Source organism: Anthonomus grandis, chromosome 1 (assembly GCF_022605725.1).
Source record: "Anthonomus grandis grandis chromosome 1, icAntGran1.3, whole genome shotgun sequence".
Taxonomy (NCBI): domain Eukaryota; kingdom Metazoa; phylum Arthropoda; class Insecta; order Coleoptera; family Curculionidae; genus Anthonomus; species Anthonomus grandis.
The window spans coordinates 9,293,555-9,320,606 of NC_065546.1; the positions used below are offsets into that span (position 1 = coordinate 9,293,555).

The 27,052-nt window shown below is 33.9% G+C and overlaps 1 protein-coding gene across 2 annotated transcripts; it reads right to left on the reverse strand.

The window, feature by feature from the left end:
* Nucleotides 1-2,246: 2,246 nt before the first annotated feature.
* Nucleotides 2,247-27,052, reverse strand: LOC126741488 (WW domain-binding protein 11). Of its 2 annotated transcripts, XM_050447919.1 has the most exons (7): nucleotides 26,868-27,052; nucleotides 26,320-26,806; nucleotides 20,795-20,987; nucleotides 20,497-20,734; nucleotides 11,223-11,412; nucleotides 3,739-4,004; nucleotides 2,247-2,409 (listed from the first exon to the last, which is right to left on the reverse strand). In XM_050447919.1, the coding sequence occupies exons 1-6, from the start codon at nucleotides 26,929-26,931 to the stop codon at nucleotides 3,752-3,754; spliced, it is 1,425 nt and encodes a 474-aa protein (XP_050303876.1). In that variant the 5' UTR covers nucleotides 26,932-27,052; the 3' UTR covers nucleotides 2,247-2,409; nucleotides 3,739-3,751. The 2 variants fall into 2 exon arrangements, with proteins under 2 accessions (XP_050303876.1, XP_050303871.1); XM_050447914.1 differs by having other exon boundaries at nucleotides 2,247-4,004.

Consider the following 27,052-nt stretch of genomic DNA (forward strand, 5'->3'; position numbering starts at 1 on the left):
TAACTTTAGACCAATAGCGTTATTGCCTACTTTAGCCAAGATAGTGGAACGGCTCGTTAAGGTGAGGATGGTTTCATTTTTAAATAGGTTTGGCCTATTGAGTCTTCAGCAGTTTGGCTTTCGTGAGTCTGTGAGCACAAATGATGCTATCTTTAGCTTTCTAGAGCACCTGTACAACCGACTGAATGTTGGTGAAGTTGCAGCAGCGGTATTCCGTGACTATTCAGTCACGGAGTGCTGCTGATGAAACTGGAGCTCTATGGTTTCAGAGGAACTGCCCTTGAGTGGTTTCGTTCCTACTTATCAAATCGTGTTCAGGCTGTCAAATTTAATGGTGGTATCTCTAAGGAACTTAATATAAATGTGGGTGTTCTGCAAGGATCAGTACTTGGTCCTTTAGTTTTTCTCATTTATGTGAACGATCTGCCACAACTGCAGGTAACTGGCAAATTTATATTGTTTGCCGACGATACCACCATCCTCTTGCACGACTCTGATGTTTCTCAAATGGAGGCCAATATACGTGCAGATTTGTTAAAAATAAAAGACTGGTGTGATGCAAATTTTTTGACATTTGACATGTTTCCAAAACAAATATCCTTAATTTTAAATGTAATACAAATGATATATGTTTAAATAATGAAGCCATCACCATGCCACCGTTCAGTAAGTTTTTGGGTCTTTCCATAGACAAGTTCCTTAAATTTGAAGACCATATTGTGAATGTATGTAGAAAAGTCTCATCAGGCTGCTACGCCCTAAGGGTTATTGCCACCAGTCTTAATTTCTCCATCGCCAGATCTGCATACTTCGCGATTATCGAGTCGCACCTTCGATATGGAATTTGCTTTTGGGGTTCATGTTCAAATTCACTTTTTAGTTCAGTGTTTGTACTCAAGAAAAGGGTCATTAGATATCTATGTGGGGCCAAGCCTCGTGACTCATGCCGCCCGCTTTTTGTAAGTCATAATATTTTAACCCTGTGTTGTATCTTAATTTTGGAAACAGTTTGCTTAGTTTTTAGAAAATATAAACAGGAACTCCACTTAGGAAGACTATAATACGCGACAAAATTATTTGTTGAGGCTACCCATTCCTCATTTTGAACTTGTCCGTAGCTCTATCATATATGGAGGTAGAAAGCTGTTTAATAAACTTCCACTAGAAATAAGACAACTTAAGACTGAAAAAAGCCTACGTACAAGGACGAAAATATTTCTTGCTAGTAAAGCGTACTATAGTTTAAGTGAATTTTTTAATGATTAGCATTTAAGTATTTTTCAAAGTTTTATATAATTTTATTTTATTTTAAATTAGGTTCTTGTTTTTATTCCTTTAATGTACAGTCTATTGGCTTTGTCTACAACTTCTATATTTATATTTACAATAAAGCATTTTTGAGTTTGAGAAACTTTATTTTCCTGTATAAGTAGTCGGGACACTTTCTTGCTATTATTTTATAAAATAACACAACGGAATGGAAGACGCGCCTCTCATCCATTCTAAGCCAATGCACATCTCTCAACTTAGCCGACACTCCCCGCTCTCCACCCCGTATACCCCCAATTAGTCTTACGCAGTGGTTTTGTATTAACTGAATGCGATATTTATCCCTTTCCAGCCAACATGGGCCATAAACTACATCGGCATAATTGAAGTGCGAAAGCACTAAAGAGTTACAAAGCATTTTCTTTAATGACTCTGTCAATAGATCCCTTTGTTTAAATAAGCTTTAGATTTAGGAATGCTCTCTTAATACACATGCTGACATGCTCAGTAAACCTCAAATCACTGTCCAGAACCAGCACTAGATTTTTAGCGTGGTCAACAAGTGCAAGTTGTTATTATTATTATTTAAATTTATTTCAATGCTATCCTTATGCAACTGTCGTGATTGAGTTCTGCCAAAGAGCAACACCTGAGACTTGTAGGGGTTAAGAGTGACGCAGTGCTTATGAGAAATTAAGAGAAGTAACTCCAAATCTTTATTTATTTCATTTATGCGCTCGAGAACACGAGTGCATAAATGAAATAAATGAAATCTCGGTCAAGTTCGTCGGTAGAGTTCCTGGACACCCGGTATATTAAACAAAAATTCAACTTTTAAAATAACACCAATTTTATTCGGCCTTTTTCTATGTACAAATTTATTTACATTTAAGGACTTTGCGTACATATCGTGCAGAGTCTAGAGCTACTAGTTATTTTGTGAACACTTATAAGCCTTAAATGATGCAAGTTTGAAATTACTTTTAGATATTATATTATTAAGATCAGAAAGCACTAATTACAAAATAAAATATTGTAACCAAATAATTACTTTCTTACTGCCATCAGAAAATCTTTAATAGACAAATTTCTATTATATCACTTCCTTCACTTTTTATATTCGCCATAATTAACTCCAATATATTACCACAGAATAAACGATCTCACAGAAGCGAAGGCTAGCCGTTTTTACCGAACCGGTTTTTCGTTCAGGCTCCTCCCATTTACCTCCATTCTAACGGGTACAACTGTCATCGCCCACGTGGTGTATCGGGTCATAATTAGTGTATTAGTACGAGCGTTAGTGTGTATATTTGCGATGTTTTGTAATTTGCCGTTTTTTATTTTCATTAAAGTAGGTATACAAAAGTTACATTATTATGTATTATTCATTATTATTATGGTTGTTTAAAAGCTTTGAAAAGTTCAGAATATTCCCTAATTAATTTGTCGTGCCATGCAAATAAATACAGAATAAAAATTATTTAATTTAATAAACATATATGTATATGCCTAAACCATATGTATCTATGTATGAGTACATACATGCAGGTACAGAACATTGTACATAGATAAAAATATTAAGGTTGATTTAGGTATACAGTATTTTTATGTGATAAAGAATAATGACTTTAATTTTCAATTATCTGTCTTTTTATGGACTGGTTTACCCATGCAAGTGCATAATATAGTAGTAGTAAAACCCTTAAAAATCTTATATTTTGTTCCAGACTATCATAATGGGCGGCGACTATACAACGTATAATACCTTTATAAAATATGGACGTATGTGTGGCACCTACATATATATATAATAATACATACATATATCTTTTTATATATAAATATATAAAAGCCGATGATACCTACTCTTAAATGTGTTGTGTTTAAAACATACGAGAAAACATACCTGCGTATAAACCTTCCAGCTAAAATTTAATTTAAAAATACCTACCTATGTACATATGTATATGTATATTTTTAACATATTAACATCACACAAATAGGAGACTTTTTCTCAGCTAGTGCCTTACTAAAGGCAAATATTATTTACCATTATAATAAAACAACTTTCCACAAAAAAACACAAAAATTCCATTCCAAAACAAATTAAAAGTATACTAACCTACACCTCTATCGTGTATCAAAACTGTCAAATAACAATTTTTATAAAAATAATAATTATTATAATTATTCTAAAAAGCAAGGACCAATATAAGCCTTAACAAAAAAAATCCTATTTAAAATGTAACTAAATTTTGTAGTTTGCTCCCGTATTATATGGATATAACCATTTCGATTTTAAAAATAAAAGCACTTCGTTCGGTGTATGCGTTTACTACAACTTTACGAGATATCTCAGTGTATTTGCGCCGGGTGCATCTGTCAGTTGGGCTTATAAAAAACTGGTTCACGGATATCAAAGGAGCCGACGCAAGCCTTCGCTTCTGTGAGATCGTTTATTCTGTGATATTACGTAAATTTACATAAGATTTTCCATTTCTTCCATAAACTGCTTATAAGCGTCGTCTTTAGTATGCTGACCGGCCGCCAAATGGTTATTCAAATTCATTTCTTTCTGTTTTAATTCCCTGACGAGAGTGGTCACTGGCTTATTTTTCCTTTCCTCCCTCTTCACCCTAAGAGCCGAAGGAACGAACCTCGTGACATCGGCGCTGAGGTTTCTTATTTGTGGTTTCGCTGAAATCGTGGCACCTTGTTTTGTGGATTCAGACCTAATGATAAAATTAAATGTTTAAATTATTCTGTAATACATATGATTTTGTAGTCTATTGACACATAATCAAGGATATTAAACCCTAAGAACCTAGTTAGAACAAGGGTCGTAGATCTGAGATATCTAAAAAAAAGGGGTTAAATAATCATATAAATAATACCAATGTGTTGCTCCATAATGTTTAAAAATCGTATATGTTGTCATTTCTTTAATAGATGCCAATCAACCCAAACTTAAACCGATTCCAAGCGGTCTATCGGTAATTACCGTTCCTAAATGGTATTAACCAAACACCTCCAAGCGGTGATAGTTATAACCCTGTTGAGTTAGGTGACGGCACCAATTAGCCCTTTATACGTGATCAATTTGAAACAGTAATTACCCACCTCCGGAGCTGTTTTCTAAACGTCAAATGTCAATATTCAAATAAGTGGGGAAACCGGGAAAAAAATTAAAACAAATAACAAGGCACTGCACCGCTCTTACAATTATTTCATTATTTCTCCTAAAACTTAATTTTTCTGCAAGTAATACTAATATATGTTGACTGCTGCATCTTATAAAATGGACGAGTACCCTAAGCAAGTGCAATTTAGCCTGAGTTATGAAGGACAGGACTATACAGTGCATCCCAAAAGTTATGTCTAAATTCATTTAAAATTCAGGGGTGTGTTCGAAAAAATAACGCTCGGACCCGTCGATTTTTATTTCAAGTTGCGCATTTTTGTACGTGAAGTTTGTATATCAACGACCATCAACTTCATTTTTTCAAATGAAAGCAACTTTTTTTATTTCATTTTTGAATTTCGCGTGGAATTCTACGTATGTTTCATGCATCATGTCCTATACCTAAAATCAACAGTTATCGAAAAAAAGACGACCAAACATTATTATTGAAGTTCACCTTACGAGTCACCTTATCTATGATAATTTTTATACAGAGCAAAATTCTATTCATCCGTGTTTTTTTATTGTTGGCTGGTGACCGTGTATTTTCATAGAAACTGTATGACAGTTGTACGCCAAACAGATATTGTCAAGTGTGAAGTGTACGAGCAAAGTTGCGGTTTTCACAATGGTAAAGTTAACGGAACGAGAAAAAATTGAATTTCTATGCATGGTTGGGTTTGGTGATAGAACACATACTCACAGAGAAGCTGCTCAATTATTCACTGAAATCCATCCTGATCATCCTCCGATATGTCAAAAGGTGGTGAGTAGAATAGAGGCTAAATTTAGAGAATTCGGTCATGTTAGAGATCTGCCGAAATCTGGTCGTCCTGCTCGAGATGAAAATGAACAACTTGACGTTTTGCTTTCTTTGGAAGAAAATCCATGCACTCCTCTGTCGCAGATTGGGGCAAATTTACACATGGCGAAATCTATAGTTCACCGAATAGTTAAACAGCACAAATATCACCCCTACAAAGTTATTCTTGTGCAAGAGTTATTTGATAACGATTTCGATAGGCGAAATGAGTTTTGTGAACGCTTACAAAACATGTGCAATCTAAATAATAATTTGGTAACAAATATTATTTTTTCCGATGAAGCCACGTTCTGTTTGAATGGTAGTGTGAACAGACAGATATTGGTCAACAGAAAATCCGCATTGGATGATGGAGGTAAACACCCAGTACCCTCAAAAACTAAATGTGTGGTGTGGAATAGTCCGCGGAAGAATAATAGGTCCCTTTTTCTTTGAACAGACTTTAACGGGACAAGTGTATCTCGATTTTCTCCAATTTGAATTAATTCCAGCATTACTAGCTTTATTTCCAAATCGATTGGACCCAGACTATCCTGACGAAGAACTAATTTTCCAGCAAGATGGCGCTCCTCCGCACTATGCTGCCACTGTGCGTACATTTTTGGATGAAACCTTTCGAAATCGGTGGATAGGAAGGAGAGAACCCATCAAATGGCCTCCTAGGTCGCCTGACCTAACACCAATGGACTTTTTTTTGTGGGGATACCTCAAGTCGAAGGTATTTGTTAATAGGCCAAATAATCTAGACGACTTGAAAGAGAGAATTCGCAGAGAAGTGCGCGCCATAACTCCGGAAATGATTGAAAATGTGCAACGAGACTTTATTGATTGCCTTGGATATTGTCAAGCCGTGAATGGCAACCATTTTGAACATTTAACTTAATTTTTGTTCTTTTTTTATTTGTTACATGAATCGTCTTTTTTTTCGATAACTGTTGACTTTAGGTATAGGATATGATGCATGAAACAAACATACGAAGAATTCCACGCGAAATTCAAAGATAAAAAAAGGTGTTTTCATTTAAAAAAATGAAGATGATGGTCGTAATTTATTTTTGAGCAAATAAAAATCGACGGGTCCGAGCGTTTTTTTTCGAACACAACCCTGAATTTTAAATGAATTTAGACATAACTTTTGGGATGCACTGTATAGTCCAGTCTGATATACGTACCGCAAATAATATTACTATTAATTAAAAAATATTCATTTTAACTTATGTGGTGAAAAACAATAGGTATGAATACATCACACTTCCTTACGCAATAGCACAGATCTAAGAACACAATATTCGCGTAGAGTGTATTTATCTGTGGCAATAGTAATATAACTAAAAGTATTCTTTTATCATTTCTTGATTACGTTGGTAGATACCTAATTGAGGGTGCATAGGTATAGGGTGAGGTATTACATTGAGGATGCGAGTAAATTGTTGCTAAAGAGAAAGAGAGAGCTTGTAGTAGTTGCTAGCTTCTTAGTTACTACTAAGGAAAGACAAATTGAAGAGTGTACAATCTGAACCGCACTCCTTTTTAAATATAACCCTTAATTTTTTTATTACCCGAATCATAGAGAAAGTAGATGAATTCTACTTTCTTATTTACTATTGGTTACTCGCGACTCGGGTATTATTTACAAACAAAATGATGACAGCGACAGCTGACCACTTACGAAGTTATTTCAACCAAACATCTTCAAGCGGACACGATTGGTTATGTTATAAAGGAACTGTTTAAGATCAACCAAGGGCTTAACCACGATTAAAACCGATAGACCGCCTGGAATCGGTTTCTAGTAAAATGTTGGTAAAGAACAAAGTTTGTTATACGAGAACATACGTAGAAGTGGTGCGTAACGGTCGTGTTTTTCGTTTGCTCGAGACTCTGCCGGTTCTCCAGTTTTGTTCTGTTTTGATTTGCTTTTTTTTTAATGTTGTAGTTTGTTTTCGGTCATCGATCGGTGCCGACGTTTTTCTTTTGCATTTGTTGGCACTGCCGGTCTATCGCACTCATTTGTTTGTTACTCGACGTGCGTTAGCCTAGTGCAGTGGTGGGCAAACTTTTTTAATGGGGGAAGCCACAAAGTTTAAGGAATTCTAGAGGAGGGCCAAACTTATAATATTTATTTTAACTTCTATTCGAAAGCCATTACATGGTAAACGTGCGAGACATATAAAATTGTTTTTGATTTTTCTATAATATTTTCGAAAGCAGGTTCTAGGTTTGACGAAGCAACTTTCAGCAGTGCGAAAAGGTGTTCAATAGTCAATCGGTTTCTGATTGATTTTTTCTACAATTTTATAGTCGAAAAAGTATGTCGCACAAGACGACCCAAACATTGTCATAATTTTCTGGGCGTGAGAAATCATCTTTGGGAATTCAGCTTTCGGCAGTGCTCTATAAAAATCTAGTTTTGTATAATCCAAAAACAATTGTTTCAAATGGGTTCTACACTGCATTTCAATAATTTCGAAGTGCAATTCTGGAGATACATTTTGCGGGTCTATATTAAACGGCATCAAGAAAATATCTAGCGAGGATTGAATGTTCTTAAAATCTTGAAACCTAGTTTCAATTTTTTTGCGAAATTTTTCCGTGTGCCGCCTTTTATTTCGTGCACGCGGCCTCAAGATAAAATGTGTACCTTGCCATCATAAAAAAATACTATAATCCAAATATTTTTTTTATTGACCATCAATATCATAACGTGTTTACAACGTAAATTAAAAAAAATTAATTTTGGAAAAAAAACGTGAAAGTTATGCAGCAAAATAAAATTGTTTACATGCAACGGACAGACCCCACTGAATACCCGGTTCTCGTCCGATCACTGAAGTTAAACAGCGTCGTAGTTACTTGGATGGGTGGTGACCGCTTGGAGGAAACACTACGTCGTTGTGTTATTTTCTTTTTTTAAACTTTTTAGTACTTTTATGCAAAAAGGATATTTTAATACCGCTTTTTAAAGTTAAAAATAAATATAGAAAGTTTCCTTATACTTTCCCCCCCTTTTTTTCACCTTGTCTCTTTCTGACCAACATAAAAAATATGGTAAGTAATATGTATGTAACATAATATTATGAAATATCAGTGGTGTTTTTTTTTGTTTTTTAAAATAAGAAATCGTTTTCGAAATCATTTATTTTTTAAAAAATTGTAGATTTTAGCCCCGTTTACCTTAATACACCCCTGGCATAAACAAAATTTAAACCTCACCACTTAGGTATACATAATAATATTTAAAAATATCAATATTTAACGCTATAAGTTTATAAGAAATTTTATGCAGTTTTTTTCCGAAAAGCAATCAATTTAAGATAAGACAAAAAAATATGTTAAAATCTTAAAGGGTGGTTTTAACCCCTTAAAAAAAAAACAAAAAAGTGTAAACTGGGTAAAAAAATAAAATAAAAATGACGTGTTTCACCGTTTTTTAAAAAAGTACTTAGTTTTAAAGCAATGATACATAAGGGGTTGTTTCAACCCCTTCCCGAAGGAATTTCAAAAAATCCCTTCTTAGTGGACGTCTACATAACCATAGGAATGTTGTCCCCAAATTTCATATTTCTAAGTTTTACCGTTTGGGCTGCACGTTATCAGTCAGGACAAGTCTTTTTATATATCGTCGCCTTGCACACATAGGGGCGTATCTGAAATATTTGTACTTACAGGAAAAGCATTTTAAGATGTTGGCTCAAGAGAAACTCTCGCTGTGAGAAAACGGTTTGGAATTTGTGGCTTAAATTTTGTGCTCATGTGGGCATCTATGATTAGAATAATTAGCTATTATGAAATTTTAGATAAGTTTTCCAGTTTTTCCAAAAATCAAAAAAAGATTGAGATACGCCTTTTTGTGTGCTGTAATCGAATTGTTTTAAAAAAGTTACGCCCTTTGCAAAATAACAACAACCCATGGCAATCAAACTTTTATTCGAAAAATTAAACATTTATTATGTTTCAAATTAACCTAGTACTTCAAAGAAATGAAAAGTGGAAATCCTGGCCTGGCCTTAAAAACAATTCTTATCGCAAAAAAATAAACGTAGGTTCCTTAACGCCCTTAACACTATCAGCTTTATAAGAATAAGTAAACATTTTTGTTAATTTTTTAATTTAAAAAATATATCATAATAAACCAAAAGTAAAAAACTCTAACAAAAAAACTAAACTGTTTATAACATAAAACGATAAAAATAGGGACTTATTCATGTGGAAGAGATCTGTAAAATGACACATGCTCCTGAGATCGAATTACAGGAGTTTCTCCACTGCACAAAGAAATTAGGTCCTGATATTTTAGACATGTTATCTTTGGTCGTTCATTGTTAAGTTCTCTGAGAGAAAAATGATCTATGTTTTTTCTCTTCAATGTGAGGCTTCTACAATGTTCATCACAGTGAGACACTTAAAAAAAAATATTATCTGGACTTTCCTTTTCAACTTTAATTTCAAAGATTTCTGTCCAGTTGATTTGGTTTCTGTCATCATCTTGGCGTATGCTTAAAATTCTTAAATCTTTTGACAAGCCTTTAAAATCTATGAAATCGGAATAATTCATTGGAATTACATTATAGGGATTTTTAGCCCTAGCTAGTCTAAAAATCGGAATCAATTGAGATGGAACAAATATGTTTCCTGAACGCGAAATGGCAGTATGGACTGAGTCCCCTCCACTTTGACCATGAAAGGGCTCAAAAAATCGAAGACGAATTTGCCTAATGTTCTTGCTGCTTCTTACAAAATATAGTAACATTATAGCGACTATGGAATTTTTATTTTGGCCGCTACAGCCATCGGCAAATAAATCTGCAGATTTAACCTCTTTTTCATCGTAATGCATCAAAAATTTGTAGATACATGTTGATATTTCCGATGAGCCTCTTTTGCTGTCAATTTCACTACATGTATAGCAAAAACATTCCTTAGATGCCAAATTGTATAATGTAAAGTTGTAAGCTGCTAGACGTCTCTTATAAAACACGGCACTTTCGTTTGTTTTTGGCAAATAAATGACTTGTTGTAAATCAAACACTGCACTTAAAACGGAATTATCATCAATAGATTTATCTTTACTTTCTTGTTTTATTTTTCTAATTTTTTCTTTGTTCTTAATGTGTAATTGGTATCTTTCTTCTAGTTTCATTTTCTCAGAAGGATTTCCTTCACGATATGTAGTACATAGACTACACAAGTCTTTTTTTGGCCGATGGATTGAGAGATTCATCTCTTTAAATATACGACGATATGTGTCAATACTACCTTCTTCTTCTTTGTTGCATGTTTCTAGATACACTTTGTGCATGAGAGGGATTGTTAGGTTCGGGTGAAGATTCTCTAGATGAACTTTGGCGGGACACAGCAAACAAAAAGGAGTATCTAAGATACGCCTTTTTGTCTGCTATTTTAAAATGACTTGATGAGATACGCCTAAACAGTTTGCGTGCATAACCCAGGCAATAAATTATATTGAGTTACGCCCTTTTGAGAGCAGCTAGAAAACACCAAATTTGTCAACCTCCGGGCGAAATCCAAAAAAATTCAAATTATGAGTTACGCCCCTTTGTATGCAAGGCGACGATATAATAGTAGTTTTGCTTAAGTGATAGTAGATGTACAACCATAATACTAAGAATAACAAAAAAGTGGTAAAAAATATCTTCTAATTCTTCACCACTGGACGTGAAGATTTTAACATTAAGAACAATATAAGTTGAATGAAGTGAAAATCATTATTTTTCAAGGCCTTTTATTATTTCACCCTGGAGACTAATAAATATTTTTATCATTATTCAGTTTAGTTTAACTTTAATACGATTTGTTACTTCTAGATATATTCATTATTGACTTTATTGTTTTGTTTGTAATTTTGCAATCAAATTGATAGCATTTATGGAATTACTAGGAGAAAAATCAATTCAACTCAATCAACAATAAATTATAAGAATTTACCTGTTAATTAATTGTGGCCCTGCAGTGAGTACATTAGGCTTAAGCTGTGGTACTGGTTGTGGTTGCGCCTGTGGAATAGGTAATAAAGGTGGCGCTGGAATTCGAATCAACCTGGGACCTACTGACAGTCTGATTGGTGGAAGTCCTGGTGGAGGACCTGGAGGTAAAAGTGGTCTGCCAGGCGGTGGACCTATATAAAATGGTGATGTAACTGTTAAATATATCAAATAAGTCTAAGCAAAAATTGTAATTCGACACCGTAGAGACCGCACTTTACTTATCTAATTTATTACCATCGGTCTTTCTTAAATTTGAATGGTATTAATATAAACACAGACTATGGTTTTCTCTCTCTCTCAATAACCTACCCCTTAATAAAGCTGAAATAAAGGAATTTAATTTTAGAAAGGCTAACTTTCCGCTTTTGTATCAGCTTCTGCTAGATACTGATTGGTCGCCTGTCATGGTGCAGCAGGACATCAACTCCGCATGTGATGTTTTTTATGATATACTGAACAACACTTTCGCTAGAGCGGTACCCTTCAAGGTAAAACGTAAAAGACGTTTCCCTCCCTGGTTTTCGGCGGACATAATTCGTAATATATATAAAAAGGAAAGAGCATTTCGTGATTTTAAGATTTCCAAGTCTAAACATCATCTAGAGATATTTAGATCTCTGCGCAAGACAATTAAAGCTCTAACTGCACAAGCCTACAATGTGTACATCCATAGTATTGAGAACAAAATAACCTCCGATCCGAGTGAATTTTGGTCTTTTATTCGAAGCAAACGTAATCAGTCTCAAATCCCCGGCTCAATGAAGCTTTCTAACCAATCATACAATACGCCTGACAGCATTGTGTCCGCTTTTGGAGATTATTTCAGGAGTGTATACACGAACTCACTTCCCCGCGATCATCCTGTCGTCTCTGAACCTCCCTTAACTTGCATAGACGTCGTCGCGCTCGCGGCTACGGACATTATAATGGCGAGCAAGTGTCTCAAAAGCAAAATGACCTCTGGCCCAGATCTAATTCCTAGTTTTTTAGCTAAGGACTGCTCTGTTGCACTTACAGACCCTCTGCTCCACATTTTTAATCTGATCCTTAACACAGGTATTTTTCCCAATATCTGGAAGCAAGCTAAAGTTTGCCCTATCTTTGAAAAGGGCGATGCTGGAACAATAGAGAATTACCGCCCTATATCCATTCTGTGCAATTTCTCAAAGTTATTCGAGTTGGCTCTTTATAAATTTATTTTTCCCAAGGTTAAGTCCATGCTGGCCAACGATCAACATGGCTTTGTTTCTGGCCGCTCATGTACTACAAACCTAGCATTCTTCTCTCAGTTTGTGTGCGAAGTACTTAATGATAGAAGTCAAATCGATGTTATCTACACAGACTTTCAAAAGGCTTTTGACCAGATTGACCACTTCATCCTATTAAATAAGCTTGAACGCCAGTTTGGATTCTCCGATCGCTTGATAAAGCTCCTTAACTCCTATTTAGTCGACCGCTCTCAGTTTGTAGTGGTCGAAGGCTTTAGATCTGCTTGTTTTTCACCCACCTCTTTCCCTTCTCTTTAACGTTTTCGCTAATGACTTGATCTCCACCCTCAATTGCTCTCGGTTAGCATATGCTGATGACCTAAAGCTTTTCCATAGGATTGACTCTATAGCAGATTGTGGTCTACTGCAAGAGAACATCAATACTGTACACCATTGGTGCACTTTGAACCGGCTTAACCTTAATGTTTCCAAGTGTAATGTGGCCAGCTACTTTCGTATCAAAAGTCCAATTGCCTTTAATTACTCAGTTAATGGAGAGTCTCTGGCAAGGTCTACCTGTTTCAAGGATCTTGGAATCACCTTTGACCAAAAATTTTCTTTTATCCCTCACATAGAAGATACTGTTTCTAGAGCTACTCGCATGCTAGGCTTTATTATTAGAAATTGCAAACTTTTTTTGAACACTGCCACTGCCAAAACTCTCTACTATGCATTTGTTAGATCCAGGCTGGACTACTGCTCCCTCATTTGGTCTCCCATTTACAACCAGCACATTCACCTATTAGAATCAGTCCAACGGCGATTCCTTAAATGTTTGGCATTTAAGGATGATGGAGTCTATCCTCCAAGGGGTTTTGACCATAACCTGCTGCTCTCTAGATATACTGAACGGTCACTTGCGAAGAGGAGAGAAATGCATTCGGTGAAATTCTTCTTTAATTTACTTAACCATAAAATTGACTGCCCATCCCTTTTGCAAAGGATTTGCTTTCACATACCACGCCCAGGATCCAGACAGTGTCCAGCTTTTAACTTGGACACAGCCAGGTCCAACATTCTGTACCAGAGTCCTATTCACTTTATGTGTCAAAACTTTAACACTATTGCTGATTCTTGTGACATTCACCATGACGATTTGGCACTTATCTTGAATCACCTGCGTATGGTCGGTGGGAGAGGGTAGGTTATTTAGTTTTTAGCTTGAATACATTTATTTACTCATTTTTTTTTGCTCTTTTGATTTAAATTAATTCTTGATTCTTATCCTAATTTAGTGTTGATTTTTTATTATTTATTTTCTCAAGTTCACTACTTTTTTTTTTTATTATATAGCAATTCTTTTATAGTTTAGTTGCATGAATCTAATACAATTCATGCGTTCGTACATTTATATATTTAATTGATTTTCCTGTAACTGGGTATATGTAACCTGTTGGAAATAAAGCTTATTATCTATTATTATCTATGGATATTTTTTTATCTGGTTTTCTTGTCTTAAAAAATTAGGTAGAACCGTTTTCAATAGAAGATAAAACAATCTGCGTGTTTTATTTCGTACCCATCCTATTATAATTTAATAGTAACTAAGGACACTATTCTAAAAATCCTATTCCTGGCTCAAGGCCTATCTTTGTACATACATTATGTTTACATTATGATATGTTTTTGGGTTCATGTAAAGTGCATCTTGAGAGGAGTCAACCTATTTTCAGCAAAAGTACTGCTGGTAACTACTTTATTATAGACTTAACAATAACTTTTAACAATGCTTCTAGAGAGTACCTTTGACGGCTCCTGTTTCATTAACATCTGATTTAACAAGAGAAAACATACCATCATTCGGTTCTGATTAAAATATCCATAATAAGTTTAAAATTGTAAATGAGTTTTGAAGTTACCTAATGAATATTCAGGTCTAACCAGATTTTAGTTATCCTTATTGCCTTAGTTATACCATATGTATATTTACAAATACTGGTAAGCAATCCAACGCTCAGCAAAATAACAAATGCTAACAAATTATATCTGTTATCTGATTTAGATATATTGAGAATAATATAAATCTTAGATTCTCACTTTATGTGATCTACTTCTAAGATACAAGCTAAATAGTTCAATTGCCTCATGTTCCTAGGTATTCCAAAGTGATAGTGTCAAAGGCCCTAGACAAGTCAAAAAATAGGCCAGGTTCTTGCCTCCTTTATTGAGGTTACTTGAAATGTATTTAGTTATTTTACATAATGCACTTGAATGCAATATAAATCCGATTAAGATTATTTGTCAAAAAATTAAACAAGTTAAAGTTTTACACAATTTTCGATTAGATTAGAAACAATACTGGTTGATGACTAAAGTTGTGTTTATAAAAATTATTTATTTTAGTGTTTATATTAAACACTAAAGTGTTTTTATTGCTTATATATTGACAGAATCTTTTTTAATACTTTTTATATGCTGAATAAAAATAAAAATTCCATGATTGCTAAAAGCATTGGGTTTAAGTCTATTACAGTGGAGCGTCGATTATCCGAAAGCCGGTCATCCGAAATGTCGCACAGTGTTGCGAATGATAGGAGTTTTGGAACAAAAGTAATATACAACCTATGTTTTAAACATATTTATGTCTTAATGTATTAATATTAAAGAACAACCAAAATGCATTACAGAGACATGGCTAGCATATTTTTGGAAATTGCACAGGGTTTTTCTAATACGGGACCTCTCTTACCTTTTTTAATATTTGAGCTAGTGAGATGCCATAAAAACTAGAATAACTGTGGTTGTGTTAAGAAAATGTTTAGAACATAAACAGACCATATCTGGCTATTATGTAGGTGTAGGTATTTGTTTGAGCAAAATAAAGTTGAATTTATGTTTATTATAAAACCCATAGTATGTAAATACCTATATCTATAGATATAGATACAGCTTCATTTATACCTTTATATTTTTAAAAAGGTGTTTTTATAGGATTTTAAAAAGGTATGGAGTATAGGCGGGTAATTGAAATTATTTAATAATAAATACGTAGTTAAAAAAACTGTATTTTCGATATTTTTGAAAAAATGTATCTAGGTAATAAAATATATAAAAAATTATTTATTAACAAAAATAAAAATTACATATACCTATATAAAAACTTAAAGGATATTATTCTAAATAATTTTCCACTTAAAATTTAGTCTGAATTATCACTTTCTGTTTCAGTATCAGTATCTAAAGCTTCCGTTATATCTATTTAATTTCATCATCACAGGCAGTTTTTTTGTTTTTAATTAAAGATCGTTTATATGTAGATAAATGAGGATCCGAAGTTAGTAAGAGAGTTTTTATAATGTCAGTATTGGTATCTGCTCTTGAAGTTTTACGACTGTTACACAGCCGGATTTTTCAAAATTCCTTATGCCTAGCTTCTAACGCGTCCTCTGAAAGCTGGCCAATAGGTAATTCAAAAAAGTCAATAATGTCGCACGCGTGGACTAAGACTTTATGAACAGAACTAGGCTTGTACTACCAGCTATAAAGGCTTAAGTACAAAAGGCGGGCCTCATTAAGCAAAACCCTAAATTTAGTTACGTCAATTTTACGACCAGATATTCTTAATATTAAATGAAACTTTTCAATTAAGCCTTTATCAATGCTTGTTATTTCGGCGCTTAAATCAGAATTCTGAAAGAAGCGCCTGGCAGTATTTCCATCATTTGTGGAGCCATACCCAGGTTTTGGTTTATCTACTATCAGACCCATTTTGCTTTTAAAATTAGCTTGGATAACTTTTTTGGTGTTTTCAATTTTTTTTTGTATTTTCGTCACCTTTAACTTGCCATATTTTCATTTGCAAACGGTATGCAATGTGCAGCAAACACTCAAAAAATCTTATCCAACAGTGGAGAGTTGATATACCAAAGCGATAATTTTGTTCTTTGGGAGGTTTTTCCGGAACATTATCGGTGTTCATTTCTTTGGGACTGGCTAGGCTCCACAAACGATACATTTTGCAGTGGAGTTTGTATCGGACAAAATATTTGCAACACTGCCGTCAAACATTGTTAAAATCATTTCAAAGGAAACAAGAATAGTGTTTTCTTGAACGGGAACTCTATATTCTTTAAGCTCTCTTACTAACTTGGATATTTTTTCTTCTTCCTTACGAACAACTGCCGAGTTTTCTTTGGCAAACATAAATTTTATCGGCCGACAGTAAAATGTAGATGAATGTTTTGGATTCTCCCAAATCACATTGCCGTGGTTGTCAAGGTCAAGTAACTTTAGCGGAACCATTGCTGTCAAAAACATATATTCATCCGTGTCTGTTGCCGATGAAAATTTTTGTTTGTAGAGACTGTGTCCCGAGCTACCATCGAAACCCCACTTACAAACAAGTTTTGAAAATGCTATCCGTGGTTATTTCCAAAAGTTGTTGAAGGGCGACTTCAGCGGAGGTTTCAGTTACTTTAATTTTGTCTGGTAAATATTCTTTTTTCATTATTAGCACTGAATAGTAGCTCGGGAAACAGTCTCGATGAAGCGCATTTACAACTGACCGCAAAATGTTATATTTTCTGACAGAAAGATTAATGTCGTAAAAAAGCGCCAAAGCCTGTGAGGTTGTAAGACATTTTTTATTGGCTAAATTTTGAGTGGAATATTTATTGTCTGATAAATGCATTGACCTATTAGTAGCAAAAGATAATTCTTCCATGGAATAGCTTTTAAGTAGCGGTTCTACTCGTCTTCTTTTGTTTTTTGGACATAACTCTAGTAAGACAGGAAGACCTAGATAATTTTCTAGGTCTGCCCATCAACTTGGAGGCGTCACTCGAAGTTTTGGCTACTTCTGAAGTTGAAGTTGTGGTTTTGAGAGTTCCCGTAATATTTCCATTAAGCCACTTTTCCTGATTTTTTTCTACTCTACTACGTGTTCGATTATATCTTTCCCAAAATTCCTTAAGCTTTAAACAAAAAATATGGCTTTTCTGCTGTATATAGCCCTCATTTTGCTTTAGAATGTCTTCGGAAACCTTTTCTTGAATTAAAAATGACTTAATTTTCAAAAAAATATTATGTTCCTTTTCGTTTGAAGGGCTTATTAGCCACTCTCCAAATAGGATCTTTCTTGGTATATTGTAGGACACATCTAAAAAAATTAATTACTAGGGCAAATTGGGGCAAGATTTTAATGTTTTATAATAAAGTAGAGTAGTGGGGCTCATATTCCAAAAAATCGTATGGAGCATTTTTGCACATTTTTTAAAAAACATAATTGAATTTTGTCAAACTATTTTTTTATAATTTTGTAATATAATAGGTAAAGGAAGGAATACATACCTGTTAAATTACAATCCGTGTTTGGGCATACTACTAATATAAATTGCACTTGCAGAAAACTTATAAAGAACCTGCTGCACACACAAACATTTATGTATTTAGAAATAAAAATTCTCTCTCTTATCAGTTTAAAGCTATGCTGTTTTTTGTAGGAGCATTGGAATTTAAAATATTTGGCTTTTTTGTAATCATTGTACTTACCATGAATGGCTTTTCTTGTTTTAAATTGCGTTATTATTTTTGTGACTTTTGTACATTGGGGCAAACACTGTGCGTCGGTTAACTGAAAGGAAACATGACACCTTTTTCGGATATAAAGAATAAAAAAAAGTACAAATGAAATAGAAACGTTTAATAGAAATGACTTCAGAGAGCGACGCAAGGGACCATCATGATTTTGGCATTTTCCGTGTCTTCAATTAAAACACGAGCGGCCGGCAGAAGTATAGATAGATCCGTCTAATCAGTTTGTTCCTCTATTGACGTTGACTGACTTCAGTGTTATTTTAACGGTCCGTGCTGTTCTTTTTTTGTGGTGCGTGACTCCTAGCAATGCCAAAACGTAAACGAGTTGTGCTTAGTCTTTCTGACAAACTTAAAATGTTGCGATTTAAAACGATTAAAAAAAGGTTCAAGTGGATTAAGTTTAGCTCGAGAGTTTGGTGTTGGGATTTAAACAATAACTGACATTAAAAAAAAACAGTGAATCTATCACAAAGTGTGCTTACATGCTGGACAGTAAAGATGGAACCTTGCAAAGAAAAACAATGAAAATGGCAGAAAATCAAAACCTAGACACTGCAGTTTACTCATGGTTCATGCAGATACGTGCTCAAGGGCAACCAATAAATAGTCGTTGGATTTGCGAAAAGGCATTAGAAATGAACAGAAAGCTTAGGGGTAACAATGATTTTAAAGCATCTACTGGTTGGCTCAAAAGATTCAAGTCTTGGCACGGAACTAGAGATGTAGATATTCAAGGGGAAAAGCTGTCAGCTGACATTGAAGCTGCTGAAAAGTTCAAAGAAAGTTTTAAGAGTTTGCTTGTAAAGCAGTGTTATAAAGGCAGTAACATCTACAATGCAGACGAAAGTGGGTTATACTGGAAGAGAATGCCGACCAAATTCCTTGTCTCTAAAAAGAAATGGCAGCGCCTGGATTCAAAGCAAGCAAATCCCGCATAACAGCCATGGTATGTGGAAACAATACGGGCGCACATAGACGATCATAGGAAAATCTGAGAATCCAAGATGCTTCAAAGGAATATAAAAACTGCCGCTTATTTACAAAATAAGATTTTTTTTTCAAAATAAGAGATTGATAATGCTCCAAGTCATCCCTCAAACCTTTCACTTGAGAGAAAATTGACGGTGATTTTCTTGCCACCCAATGTTACCTCAGTCCTTCAACCTATGGACCAGAGGGTGATTGAAGCCTTCAAACGTTACTACAGAAAAGCGTTGCTTTGTAGTGTCCTAATAGGCCAAGAGGAAGATAAAACAATTCTTGAAATCTACAAAGGTATTATCTTGAAGGATGCTGTTTACATGGCAGCAGAAGTGTGGGCTAATGTAAAAGCGACTACTCTAAAGAAATCCTGAAATAAGCTTTGTTCAGCAGTTGAATACATCTGAAGAACCAACAAATTAAAAATTTGTTTCAGAAATGGTTGAGTTGATGAAAGAGGCTTCAGGATTTGTAGAATGTGACCAAGAAAACGTGCATGAATGGCTGGAATTTGACGAGGATGATGCTGGCTACGAATTGTTGACAGACGAAGATATAATAGCACAGGTTCAAGTTTCTGAAGATGGCGACGATGAAGACGAAATTAGTAATTACATCGGCTCAGCTGAAAAATTTCCGTCCAATGAAGAAGCCTTTAAATGCTTTGAGAATGCTATTAAATGGTCGGAACACCAAGACGAATGTGATTCTGTGCAGTTGCTGTCTTTAAAACGCCTATGAGATTGTGTTTAAAACGCCTAAAACGAGTAAGACTTAAGCAAACAAATATGTTCGACTTTTTTTGTTAGGTTTTATACTATTATCACATCTAAGTCACTTAACTAAAAAATGTTTGGACATTTATGTACCGTATGTGCAATCCCCACTTTAATGTGTATGTGTCTATTCATAATGTGTACTGTACTCTAGTGTATCATTAAAAAGCATTACATACATAATATGTATGTATTCCTAATCCAATGACGTGTTTTATTACCCCATCCTCAACGAAGAACTGGAATTTCGCGAATGTTCGTTTATCTGAACACCCTCTGCACCAATTGTTTCGGATAATCGGCGCTCTACTGTACTTTCATTTATTCACCACTTATAAAAATTAAAATTTGTCAAGTACCACTCAGAGCAATTTCTTTTGTTTATTTTTTTTTAGATTAGCAACTCATTATCTATAATTAATTAAATTATGTTTACCTACCATGTTAGTTTGATCACATGACCATATATTCTTTAATACAACCTTTTCTCTGATAGAGAATTGATCAGAAGTTATTCACACTTAACTGTATTAATGTTATATTCTTTTATTGAAGATTATAACATATTAATCTTTCTAAGAAGATGGTTTAGCTTAAATCCTTAGGGATTAATAATATTCTGATAAATCTCACTCAAATCCAACAAACAACTTACCAGGTGGCAACCTTATTCCAGGGCCAGTAAAGATCAATGGAGGTGGCACAATTGGTGGAGGGTTTGTTGGCGGTATGGAGGCCAAATTAGGCAGTGAATCTGTTGTGCCAGGTGGTAAAAGCTGCTCCATTTGCGATGCCAATTTTGTTTGATCTTGCTCCTTCCTTTGTTCCAACTTTTTCTGTACTGTTTCCATTTCTTTGATAAACTCGTCCACATTTTGTCCTGATAATGCTACCTATAAACCATATCTTTTCCCCAACATCTGTTAAAGTATTATAAAGTGATAAATGAATACCATTTTTTGTTGTAATGATGTAGGTTTACTGGCTTGCTGTCCATCTGGTGCCGTAAGACTCTCTCCATCTATTGAGGTGTCTTCTACAATACGATCTTCTTCTATCATATCAGCATGTTTGAATGCATATTCTATGACTTCTCCATTGTCATTCAAATCTGGTGGTGGGCCTGGAGGACATCCAGGAGGTTCTCTGGTAAAAATTAATATTTATGGTAAATTGTATGCTTTACTATTTATAACAATATATTTGCTTCATATTAATTAATATCTCTACTAGGTTAAAAAAAGCTTTTGCAGACTATTAAAATAATTAGGACCCAAAGTCTTAATTTTTATTATTTCAATAATGCAGAGGACAAAACGAATACTCACATTATTTAATTTTTCAGATATAAAATGAAAAACACTTTAAAACTTCCTTTAATTTTCTTTACATAAAACTTCTTATTATATATATAGGACATTTTTAGATGGTTACAGCCCCAAATATTTACAAAATACACTACAATATTTTAAAGTAAAAATTAATGAATGCCAAATGAAAAAACGTAGCCAGTCTCTATGATGTCTACATTGGGATGCATTTATAAATTAATATTTTTTTATAGATGACTTATTTATTTATAGAGAGGGTTTGCTTGTGATCAATATCATTTTATGCAAGAATTTTGTATTTGCAAACAATAAATTATGCCAGCTATTTCATTATATTATTAGTGCAATATAATTTATTATACACTAAATGTAACTTATGTGAGCCCCAAAACTACACCCTACCATATAAATTATTCTTTCATTATTTCTAGATAGTTTTACTTAAATATATTATGAGTTCTATGTGATATTCATACATTGTTCTTTGAAAATTTTGTAAAAGTAAATCTACTCTCATTCCATTAAAAAGTTTACAACAATGACGACCTCACTACAAAGCCAGAAGTTAAGCACCAAGAAATTAATATAATTAAATAGTTTTGTTAGATTTTACTGGAACAATTTTATATAGAAATAAATATTTAATTTTCAAAGAATTTAATTATTTAATTGTAAATGTATTATACACAGTATTGGACAAAATTAGAGCAACTTTTTAAATCATTAAGTTGAAGTCTGCATCTTATGGTTTATATGTTTTAAAATTAATTGCTAAATAAAGTTTAATTGAAACACAGGTAAAATATAATATTAACATTTAGTTCCTAATAAAATCTCATATAAATTATAAAAGTAACTAAAATAAATATTTTTTATCACGACAAAATTAGAGCAACTTAATATTTTTTCCAAATTGTTCCTAATGACTTCATCGCGTCTTTTCGGCATTGAAGCTACCAGATTGGTTATTCCTTCTTCACGTGAAATGGGCTTCTTCAAACAAATGATCAGCATTATGTATTTGTGATCAACGAACACGTTTTTCCACTATTTCCCATAGATTTTCTATGGGGTTTAGGTCTGGTGATTGTGGTGGCCACTTTAAAACATTAATTTTTTTGCTTAGTAAACCACTCTTTTGCAATTTTAGCGGTGTGTTTTAGGTGGTTGTCATGTTGGAATGTGAATTTTAGGGGCGTTTCCCATTCCTATCCATTCATCCATCCATAACCTGTCCATTATGCCCCTAATTCTGTAAATAGGACCTATGTCCGAAAGCCTTAAAGCAGCCTCACACCAGTATATTACCGCCATCATGTTTTACAATAGAACCACCCTACCTTGGGTTAAGCCTTTTTCCTGCAGGACGTCTTACAAGTTGTCCTTTGTCATTTGAAAATATAAGAAATTTGGACTGATCAGAAAAAAGTGGCTTTTGCCAATCGTGTGTGGTCCATTTTTGATGAAACCTAGCAAATAACATTCTTGTCTGAAAGGTTGGCTGGTTTTCTTGCTGGTAATCTGAAATCCACTAAACGACGTTGAATAGTTCTCGAAGACACGTTTACGTCACCAATTGCGGCTAAAATCTGAGTCGAAGACATTCGTGAATCATTTATACTAAGTCGTTTAATGCGCCTGTCCACGTTTTTCGTAGTTTTTCTTGGTCGGCCACCACGCCTAAAGGTCGTAAACCTACCTTGGATTCGTTAATTTTTAATAGTTCTTAATACAACATCTTTTCGAGCTCCAAATGTAGTTGATATCCATACTTCCTTTTTACCAGGTAAATAGGAATCAGTAATTTTTTGTTTTAGGTCCAACAAATATTGCACACCACATGGCATATTTTAGATAAAAACCCACAGATGTTTCTGTGGGACAAAAACAGCCTCAGACGTCAAGAAATTTGTAAATCGTAAGGGCACTCTAGACTGCATCTGTGAGAAGATGACAACCCACAAGAATAATATAGTCACTTCTTTTAAACTGGGAATCCTGGACCATAACATGGAGACAATAATAAAAAGGTATCAGAATCAACCATTTTTTGCACCTAAATCAGCCGAATCGAAGCCCAAATAAATGGAAAAATCTTAAAAATTCTACACTATAATGCATGTTCGCTGAGGAATAAGATTATTCAGCTTCATTTTATTGCCGCAAGCAGTAATTATGACGTTATCCTCGACGTTATCATAATCGACCGACGAACACTGGGTAAATATAGATGAACTGAATGCTTTAAAAATAAATGGATACCAAACAGGTTTTTTGGCTAGGAGTAACTCTAGTGGGAGCGGCACTTATATTCTTGTGAAGGAAGGTGTTGAATATGAGAAGGTTACCATGTTTGATGACATAGATAACTAAGGAAAAACATATTAAAACAACTTGTATATTATTAAAAGCTTACAATATTTTTATAACATCTTTTTACAGGTCACTCTCTGCAGATTTTGGCATCTTTATGGATGGTTTAAATCTTTTAAGCAAGAGGAGTGCTGTCTTGGCAGGTGAGTTTAATGTACACTTCGAGATTAAGAAAACTAAAACAGGGTTACTGTGTGATAATCTCTGGAGATACATGGGTGGAAGACTGCCTGGACAAGATCTTCATTAACTTCTCTCTGGATACTACTATTGGTGAGACAGTGGACTCCAATTTTTTAAAAAGGTGATAAAAATGACATCTCCAACTACCATTCAGTGTTTCCAATCCTATTCAAAGGTGATAGAAAGGTGCAGTGCATACAAACCAACTAACTTTTTTAAAATCAATAACCTATTTACTGATAGTCAGTTTGGGATTAGAAAGGGAGGGAGCACAGTTTTTGGTGTCCTTGATCTACTCTAAAATAATAGATTCCTTTGAGAAAAGCAAGCATCTCCTTGCACATTTTTATGACCTGAGCAAGGCTTTTGCTTGTGTTTTACATGATCGCCTTCTAAAAAAAACTTAAATTTTACAATCTTTCAGATAGTAGTATAAAACTTTTGGAATTGTATCTCAAAGAATGCACACAAATAGTGAGAGTAAGGAGGGTTTTATCATCTGAAGGTCTTTTGAAACTAGGTGTACCTCAAGGTTCCGTATTGGGACCCATTCTTTTTCTTCTTTTTATAAATGTCCTTCCATTGGGTAAACTAGCCACTTACATACTTTTCGTAGATGACACTACTATTACTATTAATGATCAAGATTTTAAAAGATTGAATTGGAGATTGAGTGAAACACAATTGGAGGCCATAAATTAGTTTAATGCTAATAAACTTAACCAGAATAAGACCCAATAGAATGCTGTTTTCAATGAAAGACACTCAAGATTCCAGAAATCTGTCTGAGGTAAAATACCTGGGTTTATATCTGGATCTAAAACTCATTTGGGATATTCATACAGAAAACTGAGAAGCAGTGTGTACTTGCTGACAAACCTCTATGATTGTGTACCTTAAGAGTACAATGTTAAATGCCTACTATGGCATATTTTACTTGGTCATGACCTATGGGATTTTGGCTTGGGTGCATCAGCTTCTGCAGCCAGAATATTTGGGTTACAGCATAAGGCTGTAAGAATTGTTGTGGGTACTTAATCCTACTTAAGAGGACTGATAAAGTGAGGGATCTGGGTATCATATATGATTAAAAGCTAACTTTCGCAGAACATATTAATTACTTAAGCATCAAGTGTAATCGAATGCTGGGATTAATTGTAAGAAATACTAGGCTATTAACCTCTATAGGCTCTCTAAAAGCATTATATTTTGCCTATATTTATAGTAGTTTGGGTTTTGCCTCCGTCGTCTGGGCTCCACAATATGCAGTGCATGCTAACAGATTGGAAACAATACAAAATAAATTTTTAGGATTTTTGGACTATAAAAATACTGGTATATTTAACCTACATGCTAATTTAATAGAACTTACGAGTTAAATATCAATTATATTCACTTGAAACACGGCACTCTCACACAGACATGTTCTTTCTCTATAAAATAATTAACTATCAGATTGACTCGAGTTATCTAATATCCCAAATACCGTTCCATATACCTCAGCGAAATTTTCAAAATTCTTATTTGTTTCCAGTCTGTTTGTATAGAACCAATGTAGCAAGGAATTCGCCGTTAAGTCGTATGCTTTCCTTATATAATTTAAATTTTTTTTTCCATAGATTTATTTTGCCGCTCTCTTTCTATGTTTAAAAAGAGAATCAGAGATCCTTGTTCTAATTAACAAAAACACAAATTAGCGTACAAAACTTAGCACTTTACTGTATTTCTGCTCTTGTATTATTTTTTAATTTTGTATTAGTTAAGTACACCTGAAACACTTTGTAATTTGTGAATGTTTCTTTGGGTTTCGGCCTGTTAACATCCTATTTGTTTTTTGATAAATAAATAAATCAATAAATAAATAAAAAAAAAATCATGAAATGCATTCTTTATGTTAAGAGATCACAAGATGCATTTTTAACTCACAGTGATAATCACAACTATCAAATTAGATACTGCAACATTCTTATTGCCATCTACCAAGGTGCCAAAGTCAACCAGAGTTTACAGCTGTTAAATAATTCAATATACTGCCAACAAACATAAAAACCTATCAATACTGCTCTTTTAAAAATGCAGTTAAGAAAGAATTATGCTCCAAAGCCTTTTATAGTTTACAAGAAATTCTACAACCCTAAAAAACTGCTATTATGTATTGTACACTACTTTTAATGTTTGTATCATTTTTATTAAATACATAAGGTTTGTATGTTGTGTTTGTTAAAATTTTGTAATTTTAATCTAAATTTTAAATTTGAATATTTTACTAGAAAATTTTAATTACTTGTAAATAGTTTGGTAATGTTTTACATATATAAGTCTACATAATTGACTTGTGTGAATAGTTTGTATCTTGACATTAATAAATTACTTTACTTTAACTGTACCGTTTCTCATACCATACTAAAACCAGTTTGTTTTTAAGTAGCTCCAATTTTGTGGCAGTTGTTTTTATTATCCTTTTTTTATCTGGACTTTGAAGCACAGAACTGTGCAGTAAACAAACAATATTCAATTGAAACAATTTATGCAAATAATTTAAAAGTTGCTTTAATTTTGTATGATACTGTATTTGTATTTTAAAAGTTTACCTTATTGGTTGTCCAAAAGCTTGTAATTTCAATGCAGTGGCAATAGAATAAATTGGTACTTCAGGTTTTTTATTTTCCAAGGTAGGAAGTGGTATAGAGTTTGCTGTGGCCTGCTGAGGAAGTTGTGGCAATGGAATTTCATCCACTGTAACACTTTGGGCTGACTTCACAGAATCAAAAAATGCCACCAGCTTGGCTTTTTTACATTCATATTCAGTCTGTCTCTTTTTCAGTTCAGTCCATTTATCTGGATCATCTTTATAATACATACCCAAGACTCGGTCAAGGGTGTCTTTTAACTTTTTCCTCTTGTCTTTTAGGACTTTTTCATTTAAGGGTGATGGTTGGTCAACATTGAACTCCATTTGGTCAATCTTTTCCATTTCTTCTAAAATTTGCTGAGGGTCTTTTCCTTTAAGGACAGCAGCTCTCACCATCTGCCTCTGTTTCTTATTCTTCTTTAACTCCTGTTTCCTGGCTTCTTTTCCTAAAAAATTATATTAGCAATGCATAGGGAGCAAATTTGAAGATGTGCATCAAATACTAACTGGCTTGGTCAGTGGGATTCATGTACTTCCCACTTTTTGTGGTGTTTATGGATCTGCGACCCATTCTGAATATTTTTTTAGTTTAGTAATATACAATATTATAAATGATTATCGGTAAAATTGATTTATTTATTTTTGATTTTGAATAACAAAAATGCGTTCTGCATAACAGCTGTGTAGCGTAA

Bases quoted from the DNA above. Each gene is read 5' to 3' on its own strand.
- LOC126741488 (XM_050447919.1), bottom strand. From the start codon at position 26,931: ATGGGTCGCAGATCCATAAACACCACAAAAAGTGGGAAGTACATGAAT. The intron at 20,735-20,794 runs GTATTCATTTAT...TATGGTTTATAG, and splicing joins CATCATTACAACAAAAAATG to GTAGCATTATCAGGACAAAA. The intron at 11,413-20,496 runs GTAAGTTGTTTG...CATTTTATATAG, and splicing joins TGGAATAAGGTTGCCACCTG to GTCCACCGCCTGGCAGACCA.